Source organism: Coregonus clupeaformis, chromosome 14, assembly GCF_020615455.1.
Source record: "Coregonus clupeaformis isolate EN_2021a chromosome 14, ASM2061545v1, whole genome shotgun sequence".
Classification (NCBI taxonomy): domain Eukaryota; kingdom Metazoa; phylum Chordata; class Actinopteri; order Salmoniformes; family Salmonidae; genus Coregonus; species Coregonus clupeaformis.
Window position 1 is genome coordinate 36,199,104 of NC_059205.1, and position 22,314 is coordinate 36,221,417.

The 22,314-nt window shown below is 44.8% G+C and overlaps 1 protein-coding gene across 1 annotated transcript in view; it reads right to left on the reverse strand.

Annotated features, from left to right (window-relative positions):
- The window catches only part of LOC121580961 (contactin-associated protein-like 2), a 67,801-nt gene that overhangs the window by 23,509 nt on the left and 21,978 nt on the right, over positions 1–22,314 (reverse strand). The window contains exons 8-17 of the mRNA XM_045224809.1: positions 19,122–19,380; positions 18,682–18,831; positions 18,042–18,204; positions 15,877–15,983; positions 15,487–15,606; positions 14,987–15,102; positions 14,574–14,658; positions 8,645–8,801; positions 3,989–4,116; positions 3,722–3,892 (exon numbers count right to left, since the gene is read on the reverse strand). Coding sequence (XP_045080744.1) covers positions 3,722–3,892; positions 3,989–4,116; positions 8,645–8,801; positions 14,574–14,658; positions 14,987–15,102; positions 15,487–15,606; positions 15,877–15,983; positions 18,042–18,204; positions 18,682–18,831; positions 19,122–19,380 — 1,456 coding nt within the window. The remainder of the gene's footprint in view (positions 1–3,721; positions 3,893–3,988; positions 4,117–8,644; positions 8,802–14,573; positions 14,659–14,986; positions 15,103–15,486; positions 15,607–15,876; positions 15,984–18,041; positions 18,205–18,681; positions 18,832–19,121; positions 19,381–22,314) is intronic.

Below are 22,314 nucleotides of genomic sequence, written 5' to 3' on the forward strand. Positions count from 1 at the left end.
TACACTGAACTAAAATATAAAAGCAACATGTAAAGTGAGAGCTGAAATAATATATATATATATATATATATATATATATATATATACGCATAAAAAGCTTTTTTCTCTTAACTTTTGTGCATCTCTGTGCATTCAAATTGCTATCAATAAAATGCAATTGTGTTCGTTGTCCGTAGCTTATTCCTGCCCATACCAAAACCCCCTCGCCACCATGGGGCACTCTGTTCACAATGTTGACATCAGCAAACTGCTCGCCCACACAACACAATACACGCTGTCTGCCATCTGGGGATTAATCCGTGAAGAGCACACTTCTCCAGCGTGCCTGTAGCCATTGAAGGTGTGCATTTGCCCACTGAAGTCAGTTACGACGCCGAACTGCAGTCAGGTCAAGACCCTGGTGAGGACGACGAGCATGCAGACTGTCACGGTTTCGGCCGAGGCTGCCTCTCTTCCTTGCTCGGGCAGGCTTCGGCGTTCGTCGTCTCCGGAATACTAGCTGCCACCGTTGCATGTTTCTATGTTCGTTTGCTTTTGTCTGATTGTTGTTACACCTCTTATCGTTTAGTGTAATTAGTGTCCTATAAGTTCTCGTTGTGTTTGTCTAGTGTTGTGTGTTATTGTTTTACTGTCGTGCCGGTAGGCTGTTATTCTACTGTTTGCTCGGTTGAGCTATTTCTCCATATTGTTTGGAGTGTTTTGTCGCACCTGTTAGTGCGCCCGTTATTTTCGCCTACGTGCGGAGTTTTCGCCTCAGGGCATTTATTCGTCATTGTTTTTGTGTGCATCTACTAAAGTCTGTTGGACTAACGTTCTGCGTCCTGCGCCTGATTCCACCACCACACCCACCTACATCTACCTTGACACAGACGAGCTTCCCTGAGACGATTTCTGACAGTTTGTGCAGAAATTCTTCGGTTGTGCAAACCCACAGTTTCATCAGCTGTCCATGTTGCTGGTCTCAGATGATCTCGCAGGTGAAGAAGCCGGATGTGGAGGTCTGGTCTGGCGTGGTTACACGTGGTCTGCGGTTGTGAGGCTGGTTGGACGTAATGCCACATTTTCTAAAATGACGTTTGAGGTGGCTTATGGTAGAGAAATTCATATTTAAATTCTCTGGCAACAGCTCTGGTGGACAAAACCTGCAGTCAGCATGCCAATTACACGCTCCTTCAAAACTTGAGACATCTGTGGCATTGTGTTGTGTGACAAAACTGCACATTTTAGAGTGGCCTTTTATTGTCCCCTGTACAAGGTGCACCTGTGTAATGATCATGCTGTTTAATCAGCTTCTTGATATGCCACACCTGTCAGGTGGATGGATTATTTTGGCAAATGAAAATGCTCACTAACAGGGATGTAAACACATTTTTGCACAAAATATGAGAGAAATACGCTTTTTGTGCGTATGGAACATTTCTGGGATCTCTTATTTCAACTCATGAAACACGGGACCAACACCTTACATGTTGTGTTCATATTTTTGTTCAGTATAAAACAGAACATAATTCATGATGGTTTTTATTTTATTTAGTTTTGGAGTCAAAGATAATAGTTTCAGCATTGTTTTAGTTTTTCAAACAGGTTTGTTAATTACAGTATTTGATTTCGGTTGACTAAATTGGTTATTATTGATTAGTTTTAGTTTAAAATACTAACCTTGGTCTGCTTACATACAGTATTGACTTTTCCCATGAATGTGAAGTAAGCTGTCATACAATTTACACTTTGAAATATATTGTTGCTGGAATCATGATGATTTGAAACATGAAAGACTGACACTATTGCATTCATAGCTCTGAAAAATGTATAATTTTCTAGATGTGTTTTCGACAAGTACCTATCAGACCATGACACTTATAAATGCGTATGGTAGACAAATATTCCAGCACCAGCAGTGAGATAGATCTCCCCTTCACAGCGGCACAGTTCGCTCATTTTCCCCTCTGTCAATCATAATTTACTTTATTGAAACACGGCTGACAAGTGTCATCATACCCCCTGTTGGGTCCAATTCCACCGAGAGATACGCCACATACCGACAACCTGTCTGTAATCACTCAACATCCTCTCTGATTGTTTAATCCACATCAATCATAGAGACTCCAAGTTGCCATCGAGTAATGAGATTTCACAGGGATTGTAATTGAGCGCTTTCCACTAACCAGAGGTCTCATCCTGGACCACCTTTCATTGGGAGAATCATTATTTGATTGGATTTCCCAACCAACTCAATAGATCTATATTGAAGGGAGCTGTCTGATTACATTTGTTCTCCATTCAAAGCATGTACCGAAGCTGTGGAGATGACATAGGGGAGCCCTGTCAATCATAGATCCACCTGTTCAGAGCAGATGATCGGCTTGCAGGACTGGCAGAGAACCTCCTGAAGCTCAGAGAATCATTTTGGAGGGGGGCCAAGTCTCATTAAAACAATCTCTAAAGAGAAATTCAAATGCATAAAGGTACTCTATAGTCCTGCATTTTTGAGTGAAAAAGTGTTTAAAATACAAAAGCTTACGAGGGGCTTAGTAAATCCATTTCCCTTGGCAGACTAATACTGTACCTTGTGAATATTAAAATGGGGGGAAACTATTAAATATGAAATGTTTTACAGAATATTGTCTGTCTGTGTCTCCAAAGAAGAGACACTGTTTCTACAGAGCAACTGAATCACTGTAATAATTTACATTTTACATTTTAGTAATTTAGAAGACACTCTTATTCAGAGCGACTTACAGTTAGTGAGTGCATAAATTTTTCATACTGGCCCCCCGTGGGAATCGAACCCACAACCCTGGCGTTGCAAACGCCATGCTCTACCAACTGAGCTACACGGGACCCTGCTCAAATACTGTCAACTCATTGCATCAAAAGATGGCATCAGTAAAGCTTCAAACCTGCCAGAGAAAAGGGGTCAGAAACAATAACAAATGGGGCCTGAGGCGATGGAAGCAGCTCAAACATATTTCTGACCATTGATCTTTCCCAGCGGAAGGAAACTGCTCCCCCACCAGCTCAAAAATCATGCTTAAATGTCACTGGAAACCAATTTGATCTAACAATACCATTTCCAAACAGGGTTCCCACTGTGCTGGTGAACTTTAAGTTAATACTGACTTCCAGCCATTTCTAAAGCGCAAAAGTTTAATATCTGATGACAAAATGACAGAAGTATGGCCTGCGATCGATGAGATCAATGGCAGCCTTTATGGAGAGCCCTAGAGGTACCTTGGGAGGGTTTGTCTTCTAAAATGTTCTCTGACTCTACAGTACACACACACACTGGTGCCCCAAAATTCATTCTACCATCTTGTTACAGTCCCCAAGAGCTGACTGTGGAGCTTTACTAAGAACTGAATGGTGTTTTACAGTAGCTCTCAGGGAACATGGCAGGTGACACTTGCTTAGTGGCTGGTGGTTTGTTTTTTAGTAGGAACAAGAGATTCCTGTTTTGTGGCTGCAAGATAGACATGATCCTTTTTGACTTAGAGGAAAGTCTTAGTGGAAAGTCTAGGTCGATATCTACTGTGAATGAGCCTCACTAACACTGTCAAAACCACTGCATTTATACTCCATCCATCTATACATTATATATTGTAATGGTAAATTTTTTTTGCAGATGTGGAGGTAGAGCTTTGATACTGAACTGCACACACATCCATAATACAGGTCTACAGGTAGTGTATATCGACCTGTTACTGAGTAGTAGTACACTCACATTTTAGTTCCAGGCGAATGAAGTCAGCGTTGCCAAGGTTCTCCAGAAAGACGCCATACGAGGAGGAAGTCTTGAAATAGAAAGAGATGTCAGCACTGGTCTCCCCTTGGAAGGTAGGGAAGTGCAGGTAAGATGCCGGCATGTTGAAGGATGCTGCGTTCCAGTAGTTACCTGGGAAACAGACAGGAAACAAGAATAACTCACAGTGTGTTTCCTGTCTACATTACTGACTGGCATTCTAAGGTTTGGAAATGATAACAAACTCACCATCTCCTTGACAACGCAGTGGACCCACAGTCAACTTAGCCTCAGAGCCAGCACGGTTGGTGTCACCAACTACCACCTGACTCACAGGCAAATGGTCTTTATACACCAGGAGACCAGCGTCTTCTCTCCTGAAAAAATAAATCACCAAATTATATGAAATACAGAGGAATATTTTCACTACAAAAGGCACAACAATAAGATTGTAGCACAAATAAAATGTTACAATGCATTACTTGATACATTTCAGGATAACTAGATCTAGTGTCATGACTTCCTCCGAAGCTGCCTCCTCTCCTTGTTCGGGCAGGCTTCGGCACTCGTCGTCACTGGCCTTCTTGCCACTGCCGCTCCTCATCTCATCATTCCATTTGTTTTGACTTGTTTTTACACACACCTGGTTCATATCCCCTCATCAGTACCTGTATAAGTATTCGCTCTGCCCCCCATGTCTTTGTGTGTGATTGTATTCATGTAGAGGTGATGATAGCTCGGTGGAGCTTTATTGTATTGTATCGCAGGGATATTCACCCGTGTCTTTTGTTTTTCTCCAGTGCGCCGTTATACCGCACTGTAGTGTTTTACGCATTGCTGCGTACTGCTGTATCTGCCAAATAAACAATTTATTCTGTGATTTACCCTCCTGCGCCTGACTCTGTCCAAATCACCCGCTACAGAATCACACACCCAACATCATGGAGTCAGCAGGAGCGGACTATATACCTGGAGTTGTTAGCCAGCTTGGGAGAAGCGATTGAACCAGCTGAGCGACCGGATCCAGCCACCCACACCCCAGCGCCCAGAGGTATTCACCTGTCTCGACCGAGGGAATACGACGGGACAGCGGCCCGCTGCCAGGGTTTCCTCCTGCAGCTGGACCTCTATTTTTCCACCATCAGCCCGGCTCCATTGGATCGGGAGAAGGTGTCCGCCCTCGTCTCCTGCCTCTCGGGGAAAGCCCTGGAGTGGGCCAACACGGTCTGGAGTGAAGGAGGAGACGCGTTGGACAACGGGGAGTTCACTCGCCTCTTCCGGGCAATCTTCAATCATCCCCCTGAAGGAAGAGAGGCGGGCGAGCATCTTGTCCATCTGAGGCAGGGGACGAGGACGGCGCAAGACTTTGCCCTGGAGTTTAGAACTCTAGCGGCAGGGTCCGGGTGGAACGAGCGGCCCTCATCGACCACTTCCGATGCAGTCTGCGTGAGGATGTCCGAAGGGAGCTAGCCTGCCGGTATGCCACGTTGACCTTCAACCAACTGGTGGACATCCGGTTGGAGAACCTGCTGGCTTCGAGAGGACATCCTGGAAGGGGCCTGCCGTTTCACCCCCCCTCAACCCGGATCACGTTCCGATGGAGCTGGGTGGTGCAGCGATCCGGGAGAACGGAGGACGACAGATCCAGGGTCACTCTTGTGGAAAGAGAGGACATTTTGCTACACACTGTCGTCAGAGTTCTTCTGGGTCTGGAGGCGGAAGGCAGGGCACCCCAGGTAGCGCAAACCCACACTCATTCAGAGCCCTCTGCTGCGCATTTCACTATCCACGTCCACTTCCCTGATCACACGGTAGTTCCCCAGTGTAAGGCGCTGGTCAATTCAGGCGCAGCTGGGAACTTTATGGACAGGTCTTTAGCTAATAGTCTATGTATTACATTGGTTCCCCTACCCATTCCATTGCCCATCAAAGCACTTGACAGTCGACCATTAGGGTCAGGTTTTGTTAGGGAGGTTACAGCACCAGTCACGATGATTATGCAGGAGACCCATAGGGAGCAAATCACCTTTTATATTATTGAGTACCCTGATTTCCCTGTTGTGTTGGGCCTTCCCTGGCTAGCACTACACGATCCCACCTTTTCATGGCTGCAGAGGGTTCTCACGGGATTTGTCGTGAGAGTGGCAGGGTAGGTGTCTAGCTGTTTCCGTTGGTGCAACCACGGTGGAAAGTCCAGACACTACCTCCACCGTGCGCATTCCCCCCGAATACCTCGACTTGGCGCACACGTTTTCCAAAATGCAGGCGACCAAATTACCACCCCATTGGGCGGGGGATTGCGCGATAAACCTCCGGTTAGACGCTGTGCCTCCCAGGAGTCATGTATATCCCCTGTCGCAGGCTGAAACGGAGGCTATGGAGACATACGTCTCCGAGTCCCTGCGTCAGGGGTTCATATGTCCCTCCACTTCGCCCGCCTCCTTGAGTTTCTTTTTCGTGAAGAAGAAAGACGGAGGTCTGCACCCTTGCATTGATTATTGTACACTTATTCAAACTACCATTCGCTACAGTTACCCTCTACCCCTCATCTACTCTGTTATCGAATCAATGCATGGGGCGCGCTTCTTCTGGAAATTAGATCTCAGGAGTGTGTACAACCTGGTGCGTGTCCGGGAAAGGGACGAGTGGAAGACAGTCTTTAGCACAACTACGGGGCATTATGAATACCTGGTGATGCTGTACGGGTTGATGAATGCTCCATCAGTCTTCCAGTCCTTTGTGAACGAGGTGTTTCGGGACATGCTTGGTCGCGGTGTGGTGGTCTACATCGATGACATTATGGTGTATTCCGCTACTCGCGCCGAGCATGTGTCCCTGGTTCACAGAGTGCTGGGCCGACTGTTGGAGCATGACCTATATGCCAAGGCAGAAAAGTGTCTGTTCTTCCAACAGTCCGTCTCCTTCCTCGGATACCACATCACCACTTCAGGTGTGGAGATGGAGGGAGACCGCATTTCAGCCGTGCGTAATTGGCCGACTCCAACCACGGTGAAGGAGGTGCAGCGCTTCATTGGCTTTGCCAATTACTATTTGTTTATCTGTTGAAGGGTGGGCCGTCCCGGCTCCGCTGGTCTGCTGAGGCTGACAGGGCTTTCAGTAACCTGAGGGCTCTGTTCACCTCAGCCCCGGTACTGGCCCATCCCAATCCATCATTGTCATTCGTAGTGGAGGTGGATGCGTCCGAGGTAGGGGTAGGCGCTGTCCTATCCTTGGCTAAGGACGTGAGGGTGTATGTGTCCTCCTGCTCGGTGTGCGCCCAGAGTAAGGCACCTAGGCACCTTCCAGCGGGTAAGTTACATCCCTTACCAGTTCTACAACGGTCATGGTCCCACTTATCAATTGACTTCCTAACTGATCTTCCCCTCTCTCAGGGTAACACCACCATCCTGGTCGTTGTGGACTGCTTTTCTAAAGCCTGCCGCCTCCTTCCTCTGCCTGGTCTCCCCACGGCCCTGCAAACTGCGGAAGCCCTGTTTACTCACGTCTGACCGGGGTCCCCAGTTTACGTCCAGGGTCTGGAAGACATTCATGGAACATCTGGGGGTCTCGGTCAGCCTGACCTCTGGGTTTTACCCCGAATCCAATGGGCATGTGGAACGGGTGAATCAGGATGTGGGTAGGTTCCTGCGGTCCTACGGCCGGGGGAGTGGTCGGTGTTCTTGCCATGGGCCGAATATGCCCAGAACTCTCTCCGCCACTCCTCCACTAACCTATCTCCATTTCAATGTGTTTTAGGTTATCAGCCGGTTCTGGCACTGTGGCATCAGAGCCAGACCAAAGCTCCTGCGGTGGATGACTGGTTTCGGCGCGCAGAGGAGACGTGGAATGCTGCCCACGTCCACCTCCAGCGCGCCGTGTGCCGCCAGAAGGCCAACGCTGACCGCCAACGCCGTGAGGCCCCGGTCTTTGTACCGGGTGATCGGGTCTGGCTCTCGACCCGGAACCTGCCCCTCCGCCTGCCCTGCCGGATGCTGAGCCCGTGGTTTGAGGGGCCGTTCAAAGTCCTGAGGAGAGTAAACGAGGTTACGTATAGGTTACTACTCTCTCCTGATTACCGTATTAACCCCTCGTTTCACGTGTCTCTCCTCAGGCCAGTGGTGGCTGGTCCGCTCCAGGATTCTGAGGTGCGGGAGGTCCCTCCGCCCCCTATGGACATCGAGGGGGCCCCGGCGTACTCTGTCCGTTCCATCCTGGATTCAAGGCGTCGGGTGGGGGGCCTTCAGTACCTCGTGGAGTGGGAGGGGTACGGTCCGGAGGAGCGGTGCTGGGTCCCGGTGAGAGATGTCCTCGATTCCTCCCTGTTGCGGGATTTCCACCGTCGCCATCCGGCTCGCCCTGCACCGCGACCTCCTGGCCATCCCCGAGGCCGGTGTCTGCGTGCTGCTGGAGCTGCGCGTCAAAGGGAGGTACTGTCACGACTTCCTCCGAAGCTGCTTCCTCTCCTTGTTCGGGCAGGCTTCGGCACTCGTTGTCACCGGCCTTCCAGCCACTGCCGCTCCTCAGCTAATCATTCCATTTGTTTTGTCTTGTTTTTAAACACACCTGGTTCATATCCCCTCATCAGTACCTATATAAGTATTCCCTCTGCCCCCCATGTCTTTGTGTGTGATTGTTTTCATGTAGAGGTGATGATAGCTCGGTGGAGCTTTATTGTATTGTATCGCCGGGATATTCACCCGTGTGTTTTGTTTTTCTCCAGTGCGCCGTTATACCACACTGTAGTGTTTTACGCATTGCTGCGTACCGCTGTATCTGCCGAATAAACCATTTACTCTGTGATCTACCCTCTTGACCTGACTCCATCCAAATCACCCGCTACATCTAGCTTACGTTTCCATACTGTAGCATTTCATCTCTAGTGTTGTTCATAGTGGAGTCACTCACCACCGCGTTTGGTCAGCGTCACAGTTGCAGTAATACTTGGGGTCAGTGCAGTTCCTCTCGATTCCACAGGCACACTTCTGGATTCCTGGTCCTGAACCACCCCAGTAATAATGCCTCTCATTGGCCCTGCCAACCCACCATGTGAATGGGGATCCCTCTGCAAAATAACAGCATGAATCAGCACAGAACATACTAAAACAACCAAATACCCAATACATTAGCATGATGCTACATTATTATCTAAACAAATTACCATAGTCTAAGCTGTTTCAACTTTAATGCTATTTGCCATGAAAGCTTGACATCAACAAAGGTAGCATTGTATTATCTGTATACCAGTAGAAGACAGATAATACAATGCTACCTTTGTTGATGTCAAGCTTTCATGGCAAATAGCATTGAAGTTGAGATGGGTCTATTGTATGAATACGTCAGACACCATAAAATGCTTATGTACAAGCCCAGAGTATGTATAGATCCTTATGTACAGCACAAGTGTTACCAGATGATCCGTTTTCCCTCACTCCATTTGACACTTTACTTTTTATTGATTGAGAGAAGCTATGTGGTCTATTAATCAGCTATTCACCCTGTTTCACCCCCGCACCAACAGCAGCACAGACAGATAGTCTTATTCAGCACTCCAGGTAATCAAAAATGACTCGCTCTAGGGAATGGGAAAAGAACTGGTGTGAGGAATCACATCAAGTGGAAATGTCTGTTCTATAGATGGACAAACAAGATCATTTATCAAGGCAAACACTCCCAAGGGTGTTTGTTCTTCTTCAACATCTCCACCATCCTTGTGTTGTGTACTGACTACTGTATCATCTCTATAAACTTTTAAAAGCACTCTTGTGTTTGGCTGTTTACAATGTGAATTATGCGCTGAATAATTTTCCTATTTTTCAGAATAATCAGACAATGATCATGTCTGCCATAACAATAAGCAGTGGGAAAACATTTTTTTTAAACAAAAACATTGTTTACAGTAATTTGCAAAAGACAAGAAAGTGTTATTTAAATAGAGCCAAACAATTAGGCACTTTCCATCTTGTCATTGTTACTTATCAGCAGCACCTGACAAAAATTGCCCTCCAGTGAATGACAAATAATAATTGAATGAAAAATAATAATAGGTTTGTAGTACATTATTGAAGGGGACGGTGAAACATTTATGCAGTGTTTACATCAATGTGGAAATAATATTGGAAGGATAATGGGACTGCTGTTTCTAGCAACTGGGGTGGTCTGTTCATCACACACGCCTTCCTAGATATCTCCCCAAATTGTTTTAGTAATAGCCAGGGGGACACATAGTGAGGTGGTGAGGCTCCAGGGAAAGAACAAAGGCTGTTACACTGGTTGTTCCCTGCGAGGTACCTACAGTGGCTTGCGAAGTATTCACCCCCCTTGGCATTTTCCTATTTTGTTGCCTTACAAACTGGAATTAAAATGTATTTTTGGGGGGTTTGTATCATTTGATTTAAAGAACATGCCTACCACTTTGAAGATGCAAAATATTTTTTATTGTGAAACAAACAAGAAATAAGACAAAAAAAAACTGAAAACTTGAGCGTGCATAACTATTCACCCCCCCAAAGTCAATACTTTGTAGAGCCACCTTTTGCAGCAATTACAGCTGCAAGTATCTTGGGGTATGTCTCTATAAGCTTGGCACATCTAGCCACTGGGATTTTTGCCCATTCTTCAAGGCAAAATTGAGGTCTGGGCTTTGACTAGGCCATTCCAAGACATTTAAATGTTTCCCCTTAAACCACTTGAGTGTTGCTTTAGCAGTATGCTTAGGGTCATTGTCCTGCTGGAAGGTGAACCTCCGTCCCAGTCTTAAATCTCTGGAAACAGGTTTCCCTCAAGAATGTCCCTGTATTTAGCGCCATTCATCATTCCTTAAATTCTGACCAGTTTCCCAGTCCCTGCCGATGAAAAACATCCCCACAGCATGATGCTGCCACCACCATGCTTCACTGTGAGGATGGTGTTCTTGGGGTGATGAGAGGTGTTGGGTTTGCGCCAGACATAGCGTTTTCCTTGATGGCCAAAAGCTCAATTTTAGTCTCATCTGACCAGAGTACCTTCTTCCATATGTTTGGGGAGTCTCCCATTTGCCTTTTGGCGAACACCAAACATGTTTGCTTATTTTTTTCTTTAAGTAATGGCTTTTTTCTGGCCACTCTTCCGTAAAGCCCAGCTCTGTGGAGTGTACGGCTTAAAGTGGTCCTATGGACAGATACTCCAATCTCCGCTGTGGAGCTTTGCAGCTCCTTCAGGGTTATCTTTGGTCTCTTTGTTGCCTCTCTGATTAATGCCCTCCTTGCCTGGTCTGTGAGTTTTGGTGGGCAGCCCTCTCTTGGCAGGTTTGTTGTGGTGCCATATTCTTTCCATTTTTTAATAATGGATTTAATGGTGCTCCGTGGGATGTTCAAAGTTTCTGATATTATTTTATAACCCAACCCTGATCTGTACTTCTACACAACTTTGTCCCTGACCTGTTTGGAGAGCTCCTTGGTCTTCATGGTGCTGCTTGCTTGGTGGTGCCCCTTGCTTAGTGGTGTTGCAGACTCTGGGGCCTTTCAGAACAGGTGTATACAGTGGGGAAAAAAAGTATTTAGTCAGCCACCAATTGTGCAAGTTCTCCCACTTAAAAAGATGAGAGAGGCCTGTAATTTTCATCATAGGTACACGTCAACTATGACAGACAAAATGAGAAAAAAAAATCCAGAAAATCACATTGTAGGATTTTTAATGAATTTATTGGCATATGATGGTGGAAAATAAGTATTTGGTCAATAACAAAAGTTTCTCAATACTTTGTTATATACCCTTTGTTGGCAATGACACAGGTCAAACGTTTTCTGTAAGTCTTCACAAGGTTTTCACACACTGTTGCTGGTATTTTGGCCCATTCCTCCATGCAGATCTCCTCTAGAGCAGTGATGTTTTGGGGCTGTCGCTGGGCAACACAGACTTTCAACTCCCTCCAAAGATTTTCTATGGGGTTGAGATCTGGAGACTGGCTAGGCCACTCCAGGACCTTGAAATGCTTCTTACGAAGCCACTCCTTCGTTGCCCGGGCGGTGTGTTTGGGATCATTGTCATGCTGAATGACCCAGCCACGTTTCATCTTCAATGCCCTTGCTGATGGAAGGAGGGTTTCACTCAAAATCTCACGATACATGGCCCCATTCATTCTTTCCTTTACACGGATCAGTCGTCCTGGTCCCTTTGCAGAAAAAACAGCCCCAAAGCATGATGTTTCCAACCCCATGCTTCACAGTAGGTATGGTGTTCTTTGGATGCAACTCAGCATTCTTTGTCCTCCAAACATGACGAGTTGAGTTTTTATCAAGAAGTTATATTTTGGTTTCATCTGACCATATGACATTCTCCCAATCCTCTTCTGGATCATCCAAATGCACTTCAGACGGGCCTGGACATGTACTGGCTTAAGCAGGGGGACACGTCTCGCACTGCAGGATTTGAGTCCCTGGCGGCGTAGTGTGTTACTGATGGTAGGCTTTGTTACTTTGGTCCCAGCTCTCTGCAGGTCATTCACTAGGTCCCCCCGTGTGGTTCTCGGATTTTTGCTCACCGTTCTTGTGATCATTTTGACCCCACGGGGTGAGATCTTGCGTGGAGCCCCAGATCGAGGGAGATTATCAGTGGTCTTGTATGTCTTCCATTTCCTAATAATTGCTCCCACAGTTGATTTCTTCAAACCAAGCTGCTTACCTATTGCAGATTCAGTCTTCCCAGCCTGGTGCAGGTCTACAATTTTGTTTTTGGTGTCCTTTGACAGCTCTTTGGTCTTGGCCATTGTGGAGTTTGGAGTGTGACTGTTTGAGGTTGTGGACAGGTGTCTTTTATACTGATAACAAGTTCAAACAGGTGCCATTAATACAGGTAACGAGTGGAGGACAGAGGAGCCTCTTAAAGAAGAAGTTACAGGTCTGTGAGAGCCAGAAATCTTGCTTGTTTGTAGGTGACCAAATACTTATTTTCCACCATAATTTGCAAATAAATTCATTAAAAATCCTACAATGGGATTTTCTGGAATTTTTTTTCTCAATTTGTCTGTCATAGTTGACGTGTACCTATGATGAAAATTACAGGCCTCTCTCATCTTTTTAAGTGGGAGAACTTGCACAATTGGTGGCTGACTAAATACTTTTTTTCCCCACTGTATATACTGAGATCATGTGACACTTAGATTCCACACAGGTGGACTTTATTTAACTAATTATGTGAATTCTGAAGGTAATTGGTTGCACCAGACCTTATTTAGGGGCTTCATAGCAAAGGGGGTGAATACATATGCACGCACCACTTTTCCGTTATTTATTGTTTAGAATTTTTTGAAACAAGTTATTTTTTTCATTTCACTTCACCAATTTGGCTAATTTTGTGTATGTCCATTACATGAAATCCAAATAAATAAAAAAACATTTAAATTACAGTTTGTAATGCAACAAAATAGGAAAAACGCCAAGGGGGATGAATACTTTTGCAAGGCACTGTATGTTCCACACTGGATCCCACATGCAGGGGAGAGTGGGACATGGAGTGGCATATGGAGAGAGAGAGAGGGAGGGGGGAGAGAGACAGAGAGACACACACACACACAGAGAAAGGGGGTTGGATGGAGAGAGGGGGCTGGATAGAGAGAGAGTAGAGCGAGATTGGGGGGAGCAGTGTGGACAAGTGTGGGTGGTGCTGTGTATTCCCTGGATATATAATCAATAATTCAGGTTCTTTATGGTGATGAGAGGGAGACAGGCTGAGGGCCTGGAGGCCAAGCGTTCCCCCGTTGAGTAAGAGGGGACAGGCACACCAGCAGGGGGATAATGGGAGGTAGAGTAGGCTTCTACTCGTCAATACTGGTTGAATGGGCACCACTGGGGCCAACACAATAAGACTACCAAATGAGGGAGAAATAGTACGGCCAGGCAGTCTTCTGACCAGGAATGTCTGACCCCTCATCTCTTTCAGCTCACTGATGCTGCCAACCAACACACTCCCTTTCACCATGCTAAACATCTGTCTAAAGGTGAGGTGTACAGAGCTCACCAGAACACTAATGATGTGTGGGTTTTATCTGTCAACATCTCCAGTCAGTCAGGCCATGGTCTCAGATCCTAACACATCCAAAGGATTTGATGAAAGCTTGTTATGCTGTTCATATATACTTTGAGTGAATGCACAAATCAGCGTCTACTCTACAGGCTGGGAGCTGGGACTACCCTGCTGCTGGCAAAACTCTATGGACCCTCAGGGGGAACAGCTGTTGCTTGATATCGCCAGATGAGATGAAAATCAAACAAGGTAAAAAAACAGCAAACAAAACAACACTAGATTGTTGGAAGACACTGAAGAGCCTTTGGGTTTCTGTGGCTGTCATGGAATTTCAGTTTTAATATTCCCTGTAGTTGGCTTGAGGGAATAAAACAGTTCCAGTTGTCACAGATAATATTCCTCCGACTCCTCTCCATGTGATGGGAAGAGAGCCACTGCAATAAGTGCTCGGCTCAATTCTATGAGTAATGACAAGGGATGACAACTACTGTGACGCTATCTTATGTACGCCTGCTTGCCTTCACATCTTGTGAAACACTTGTCAAATCAAATAGATAAGAATATTCTTCATTTGTTGCCCAAATGCTAATAACCATCTGTTATACAATCTGACAACACTTAAATGGACATTCATCAAAAACAAACACTGGGAAGGGAAAAGAGAAGACGGCATATTCTTGGCATATTATTTCTACAAATGCATAAATTACAGTGTGTCTTTGTTGGAAATATTAGTATTTCCCATTAGAAACAGATCCTCAACCTTTTCTCAGATGTACATATGAGCACAAAAAGACACATACAAACACCAAAAAACAGACAATGTCCTCTTTACCTGGGTTATTGAGCAGTCGAGACATTCGGCAGGCGTAGGCTACATGCTGTTCACAGTACTCTGCACTGCTCGTGATGGCTGTCACCTGTCACAGGGAGAGAAAGCAGGGCTTGAGCAAAGCAGAATGCATAACATTTAGTAATTGAGGATATTAGTGGAGCTGAGTGAAAATACAGTTATTGCCATCGACAATAACATAAAAATGCATTTAAAATACACATAGGGCTGGTTTCTCTACGCAAAAAGTAACCATGGAGTTTCTCCATTGAGCATGGTTCTCAGTCCAAAACTAGACTTAATCCGTGTCCATTAAACCTGCCCATAAAATCCATGTTTATTTCCCATTGAGCTGGTTCCATCATGAATGATTCAATGGGTGATGATGTCATAGGGTAATAAGGTCGTAAGGTCACCTGCTCTGTGGACATGTTGTAGTTGAGCTGCAGCAAAGCCTTCCCCTCCAAGTCTGAGCCACTCACTGAGGTCTGGGGAGACAGGTTGTTTCTCACTGTCGTCCACACCTTGTCCTCTGCAACACAGTCAACAACACCATCAAGAACCAGTCAGCCGTGACCAATACTTACAGGGGAGGAATGAAATGTAGGTCAGCTATCCCAGTGGTCAAAACTGGTTGCCATGACGTTATAACAACCAGAAGAAGAACAATACTTTATTGATCCATTTTCCTTGCAGTCCACAGAAAAGTGCAGTCCTCCGGTTGCTGGCCCACCTCTCTAACGTCTAGGTTACCTGCCACCCCAAATTACAATCTAACACCAGATTTTGTTGTAATCTGATTATAATGATGTCATTTCAACCAGATTTCCCCACTGGGATGGGACAAAATCATCTGATGCAGTAATGGTAAAGTGGATTTTCTGTTCGGTAGGTTTGGGAGGTACTGTACTCTTACCAGTCATGTTGCAGTTGACTTTGAAGGGGCCTACGGGACCACTCCCATCAGGGTCGATCCAGTACGTGCCAGATGTTTTACCAAGATGTTTGTATTCCTCACAGGACTGTTCATACACGGCTGGAGAGGAGGAATACACACGCGAGAGAGGAAACCACATGTATTATGGAGCTGACATTACAGCAGAATTACTTATTCATCATTATAAATCCAGGAGTTTCCCCATGTGGCTTTAATGTCAGTGAGGTGAATGTGCAAAAATGTTACTGATGTTTCAGATGGGTCTCTGAGGGTATGAATAATGAGAGACCATAGATGAAGATGTCCATATACTGTATGAACAGGAAGATGTCTTGATAGGCTGAGGAGGAGGAAGGGGAGGATACTTACAGGTATGGCATGTAGCCCCGCTGTAGCCTGTCCCATTACAGGAGCAGCTGAAACTGTCCCAGGTTTGAGAGCAGCGGCCTCCATGTTCACAATGGTTAGGGACACATCTGGGGGGGGGTAGTTCACATGAAAAAGAAGCAGAAGATAATTGAAGTACTTTGACCTTTGTGAAACTACAGATGTAGGATCTTAATTTGAGGCAGTTTGCTACAGCAGGAAAAGAATCATGCAGCAACAGGAAATGTGAATTATTATGTGGATTATAATTAATGGACATTTTTGTAGGGGTTGATACATTTTTCGTAAGGGATAATCATGTCTGAAATGTCAAAGTAGAAATGACAAATGGGACAGCAAAGGATAGATAGGACATCGTAGGGATAATAACTTTCCTAGAGTGCATCCAGCAAATATCGTCTACCCTAAAAAACTAATGTATTTGAGGATGCATATATTTGGTACTTCTTCAAATCATATTCACACGACCAAGAAGTGCCATCTAATTGAAATACGTTGACCTTAGTGAGACAATGGAGGTTAAATATCACTGTGGTGTCTCTGTGTCCTGACAGTAATCAGCCACCCCGCAGAGCTGTGAGGGGGTTTGTGACCTTTGTTTAATTTATGTTTGATACCACAGTGTGGTGAATGGTAGGGTGTATCACTCTATCACTGTATTAGTTCATTTCCAGTGCAGGACCCCCTACAGCTATGTGTCGGGTCACAGTGTCTCCCCAGATGCCCAGCGTTAAAAGCATTAAACCTGCTAGTGTGATCAAAGGGCTGTTGTAACATGAAGTTCCCATTGAAGATAGTTGAATTCCCCCCGGTAGCATTGTTTAGACTGAGGATATCATCACCACAATTCTGTAAATATGCACAGGCCAGAGATGTTGGAACATTCCTATTTAATGGGAGAGAAAATCTGGTGTATCGGATTAGCGTTACCAATTACTTATAAGTCAAATGTATTGGCCATCAAGAGTTTTCAGCCATAAATGGATCTATCATACGTACATATTACACAAATCTCCCTAGAATAATAATCAAGTTTGATTTGACTTATGATGTTAAAGCTGAGATCCACATTAGGCGAAACAGCGCCCCAGGTGCATTTGTTATTGTTTTGTTTTGTTTTTGAAAAGTAGGATATGAGCTTTCAGCAACGTAATATACATATATTTCTTCATACTATGCTGTTCTATCGCGCGTGCAGTGAGGAGCAATGATGTCTCAGGGAATAAAACAGTGTTTGTTGTTTGAAGTCATGTCTTTGTAATTTCACACACAGACGTGAAAGTTTCACTGCAACGGATGCAAGAGGAAAACAAATTCGCATTACTTTCTTTAACTTTTTTTGAAAATGTCTCACTCTGACATTTCAAAGGGTGTCGTTAACAATTCCGGAACATAAGGTTGGATTAATGGGATCTACAGTTTGACTCCTAATCACTAGCGGAGAATAAGCAACAGAGATAAGATTCCATTTATGAACCAGAACCATGTGTTGGAGTGAACCCACATACTGTGAGAACGAATTTAATTAGTTTATCCGGATAAGAATGTTAGCGCATATCCATATTTTGAGTAACCTTTCGGTGAAATTGCATTTCCATATCTCAGGAGGAGCAGAAGATTTTCCACTTCATGGTTTTAATGAGCTTAGCTTTAGGGATGTGCGCCTGTGTGGCTGTGTGCTTGTGTACACGTGCATTTACCAGCAGGAACACAGAGATTGCACACTAAGACATCCTATACCAAACCCTTGTGTGATCCGATGATCCCTGCCTCTCGCTGTGTCCATGTGTGAGACTTAAGGTGTCGAAATGTATCAATAAAATCACCTGGGAGCATGAACAGCAGCGTGTGGCATTTTCATTTTCATTTTCCCTGTGTGAGACGCCTGCTTGGTCTTTGTACTCATACCCAATACTCACCTCTCACTGAGAGACAAAGCCTCTTGGTCCACATGATGGTGCAGTTGGTGGGATGCATGCCGCCTTTGTGAATAGACAGTGCAATGTATGCCCAAGAAGCTAGTAGCCCCTTAGGTAACGTTATAGCACGCGTTTATACTTTTACTTTCATGATCAACAGCAAAGAAAAAAGGCTAGTTAGAATAAGTCAGCTAAGCAAGATCTATGGGGAATGGTATAAAATATTACCTGTCTATGATGGCACACATATCCAGGCTGACATTCTCAAAGGTTCCCTTGTTGCCTTGCTCTACAGCCACCAGGTCAGCGAGCTGGTCGTCCACGTGGATTAACTGCATACAGCCCTGGAAGGAGCGCTGGGCAGGGGGCGTGTTGGTACGCAGGAAGTAGCCTACAGGAGGACAACAGGAAAAAGGTACCAGAGTTATCCATATGATCAAGACAGAGCTTTCTGTTTGAAAAGTAAAGTTCACAGACACTGTTCAGGTATTAAGCAATATTAATTCTATGAGTGTTGTGTTTTGGTTTGAAACATTAGGGAGCTTTCATTCAATATTCAAGACACCCTCTTAAAGGCAACTACAGTACTTAAAAGGCAAACAAAACACAAAGACAACAAAAAGGCAACCAATCAAAAGTAACAAAAATAGGATTTTCTGACAAAGCCTGCATTCAAACACAAAAAAACACATGTACAATCAACTAATCACAATAGTGTTTGTCAGACTGAATTAAGGAAAATGTAATAATGAATAAGTATGTACCAACGCCCATTACAAGGGCTTATACATTATAGAACAGAGCCATATATTGGTACAGAGATACATGTACTGTATATGGCTCTGTTATAAGCCATCTCTGTAAGTACCTCCAAAGTAGTATTGTCCCCCTGTTCTGATTTGAATGGGAATAACCGTTCTGACAGTGGATGCCTCATCACCATCGATGGTCAGCATGGCGTAGTTCTCCAGAGCATGGAGGTAGACGTTGTGCCACTGGCCGTCGTTGAGCCCCGAACCTGAGCAGTGACCATAGACAGAACAATATGGCTTCATGAATCAGTCAAGGTGGGTGATGAGCAGACAACTGCAATTACTGAAACATCAGAAAAACAACAAGACATTCAGAGAAAGACTGAGAACACAGGGCCTAAAAGACAGAGATTCAGCTACGGAAGACCCTCATGGGGAGGGCCTAACCAAATCGATAGAGATAATTAATTAATGAAGGGAGGGGAGGGTCTTCGGGCTAAATGAACACGTCTACTTTAGTGCATTAGCCAGCATGGTCGTACTAACTAGACCATACCTGAGGAGATGTCTATACGCGTGTTCTTCTTCTGGGTGACGTTGATGTAGACGGTGACTTTTCCCTCGGTGAGGCCCACCTCCACCACGCCGTCAGCCAGGGCCGTGTAGAAGAGCAGGCCGCTGGGGTTCCACGTCCGGAAGGACAGGCTGACCGACAGGGTGTCGCTCTCCTGCAGCCCCGGGAGACGCAGGAAGCTGGTGGCATTGAAGAACACGGGGAAGGAGTGCGTCTCGCTGCAGGAGAACGTCAGGTTCCTCTGTAAGAGGGATTGAAAGTATGACACCAAACAGTTATACAAGTTAAGGCAGCTTCTCCCTCTTGATTTCAGCTCAAGACATTAGCACAACCATATAAACATAGTTAGCATCAGTGGAGGCTGGTGGGAGGAGCTATAGGAGGACGGGCTCATTGTAATGAGCCATTTATTCCATTCTAGCCATTACAATGAGCCCGTCCTCCTCTAACTCTTTCCAGCAGCCTCCTTTGTTTAGCATATACAGTCGGATGTTTACATACACCTTAGCCAAATACATTTAAACTCAGTTTTTCACAATTCCTGACATTTAATCCTAGTAGACATTCCCTGTCTTAGGTCAGTTAGGATCACCACTTTATTATAAGAATGTGAAATGTCATAATAGTAGAGAGAATGATTTATTTAAGCTTTTATTTATTTCATTACATTCCCAGTGGGTCAGAAGTTAACATACACTAAATTAGTAGTTGGTAGCATTGCCTTTAAATTGTTTAACTTGGGTCAAACATTTCAGGTAGCCTTCCACAAGCTTCCCACAATAGGTTGGGTGAATTTTGGCCCATTCCTCCTGACAGAGCTGGTGTAACTGAGTCAGGTTTGTAGGCCTCCTTTCTCGCACATGCTTTTTCAGTTATGCCCACAAATGTGTGATGGCCACTCCAATACCTTGACTTTGTTGTCCTTAAGCCATTTTGCCTCAACTTTGGAAGTATGCTTGGGGTCATTGTCCATTTTAAAGACCCATTTGCGAATAAAGCTTTACCTTCCTGACTGACTTTTGTTTCATCAGACCAGAGGACATTTCTCCAAAAAGTATGATCGTTGTCCCCATGTGCAGTTGCAAACCGTAGTCTGGCTTTTTTATGGCGGTTTTGGAGCAGTGGCTTCTTCCTTGCTGAGCGGCCTTTCAGGTTATGTCGATATAGGACTGTGGATATAGATTTTTGTACCTGTTTCCTCCAGCATCTTCACAAGGTCCTTTGCTGTTGTTCTGGGATTGATTTGCACTTTTCGCACCAAAGTACGTTCATCTCTAGGAGACAGAACGTGTCTCCTTCCTGAGCGGTATGACAGCTGCGTGGTCCCATGGTGTTTATAGTTGCGTACTATTGTTTGTACAGATGTACAGCTTCTAAAGCCATGACATCATTTTCTGGAATTTTTCAAGCTGTTTAAAGGCACAGTCAACTTAGTGTATGTAAACTTCTGACCCACTGGAATTGTGATACAGTGAATTATAAGTGAAATAATCTGTAAGTAAACAATTGTTGGAAAAATTACTTGTGTCATGCACAAAGTAGATGTCCTACCGACTTGCCAAAACTATAGTTTGTTAACAAGAAATTTGTGGAGTGGTTGAAAAACAAGTTTTAATGACTACAACCTAAGTGTATGTAAACTTCCGACTTCAACTGTATTTTGCATAAGAGATACATCAGAAAACCTAAGGTGCTTTTTAGATGTAAATGTTGGGGTTTAATGTATTGGAAAATGCAAGCGCCTGCATTACAGAAAAACAGTCATCATACAGCACTTGACTAAAACCGTTTTTGTCTGCTCTCCTCATCAAAGCTGATCTTTCTCCTTCCACTTGTGCTGAAAGCAAAGCATGCAATCCAACAGCAAGTCACTTAGTGGCTATCCCACAGTTTGGTAAACCCATTTGCTCACAGAAAAAGAAAGCTAAGAGGCACATGTGCAAGGTGAAATCAATAAGGTTCAATAGGTTCAATCCCATTGCATGGAATACTATTTTATTCAGCATATGACTTCTAAGAAATTCATTTGTTTTCCGACATCATTGCCACAAGGTACAGTGGGGAAAAAAAGTATTTAGTCAGCCACCAATTGTGCAAGTTCTCCCACTTAAAAAGATGAGAGAGCCCTGTATTTTTCATCATAGGTACACGTCAACTATGACAGACAAATTGAGAAAAAAAATCCAGAAAATCACATTGTAGGATTTTTAATGAATTTATTTGCAAGTGATGGTGGAAAATAAATATTTGGTCACCTACAAACAAGCAAGATTTCTGGCTCTCACAGACCTGTAACTTCTTCTTTAAGAGGCTCCTCTGTACTCCACTCGTTACCTGTATTAATGGCACCTGTTTGAACTTGTTATCAGTATAAAAGACACCTGTCCACAACCTCAAACAGTCACACTCCAAACTCCACTATGGCCAAGACCAAAGAGCTGTGAAAGGACACCAGAAACAAAATTGTAGACCTGCACCAGGCTGGGAAGACTGAATCTGCAATAGGTAAGCAGCTTGGTTTGAAGAAATCAACTGTGGGAGCAATTATTAGGAAATGGAAGACATACAAGACCACTGATAATCTCCCTCGATCTGGGGCTCCACGCAAGATCTCACCCCGTGGGGTCAAAATGATCACAAGAACGGTGAGCAAAAATCCCAGAACCACACGGGGGGACCTAGTGAATGACCTGCAGAGAGCTGGGACCAAAGTAACAAAGCCTACCATCAGTAACACACTACGCCGCCAGGGACTCAAATCCTGCAGTGAAAGACATGTCCCCCTGCTTAAGCCAGTACATGTCCAGGCCCATCTGAAGTTTGCTAGAGTGCATTTGGATGATCCAGAAGAGGATTGGGAGAATGTCATATGGTCAGATGAAACCAAAATAGAACTTTTTGGTAAAAACTCAACTCGTCGTGTTTGGAGGACAAAGAATGCTGAGTTGCATCCAAAGAACACTATACCTACTGTGAAGCATGGGGGTGGAAACATCATGCTTTGGGGCTGTTTTTCTGCAAGGGACCAGGATGACTGATCCGTGTAAAGGAAAGAATGAATGGGGCCATGTATCGTGAGATTTTGAGTGAAAACCTCCTTCCATCAGCAAGGGCATTGAAGATGAAACGTGGCTGGGTCTTTCAGCATGACAATGATCCCAAACACACCGCCCGG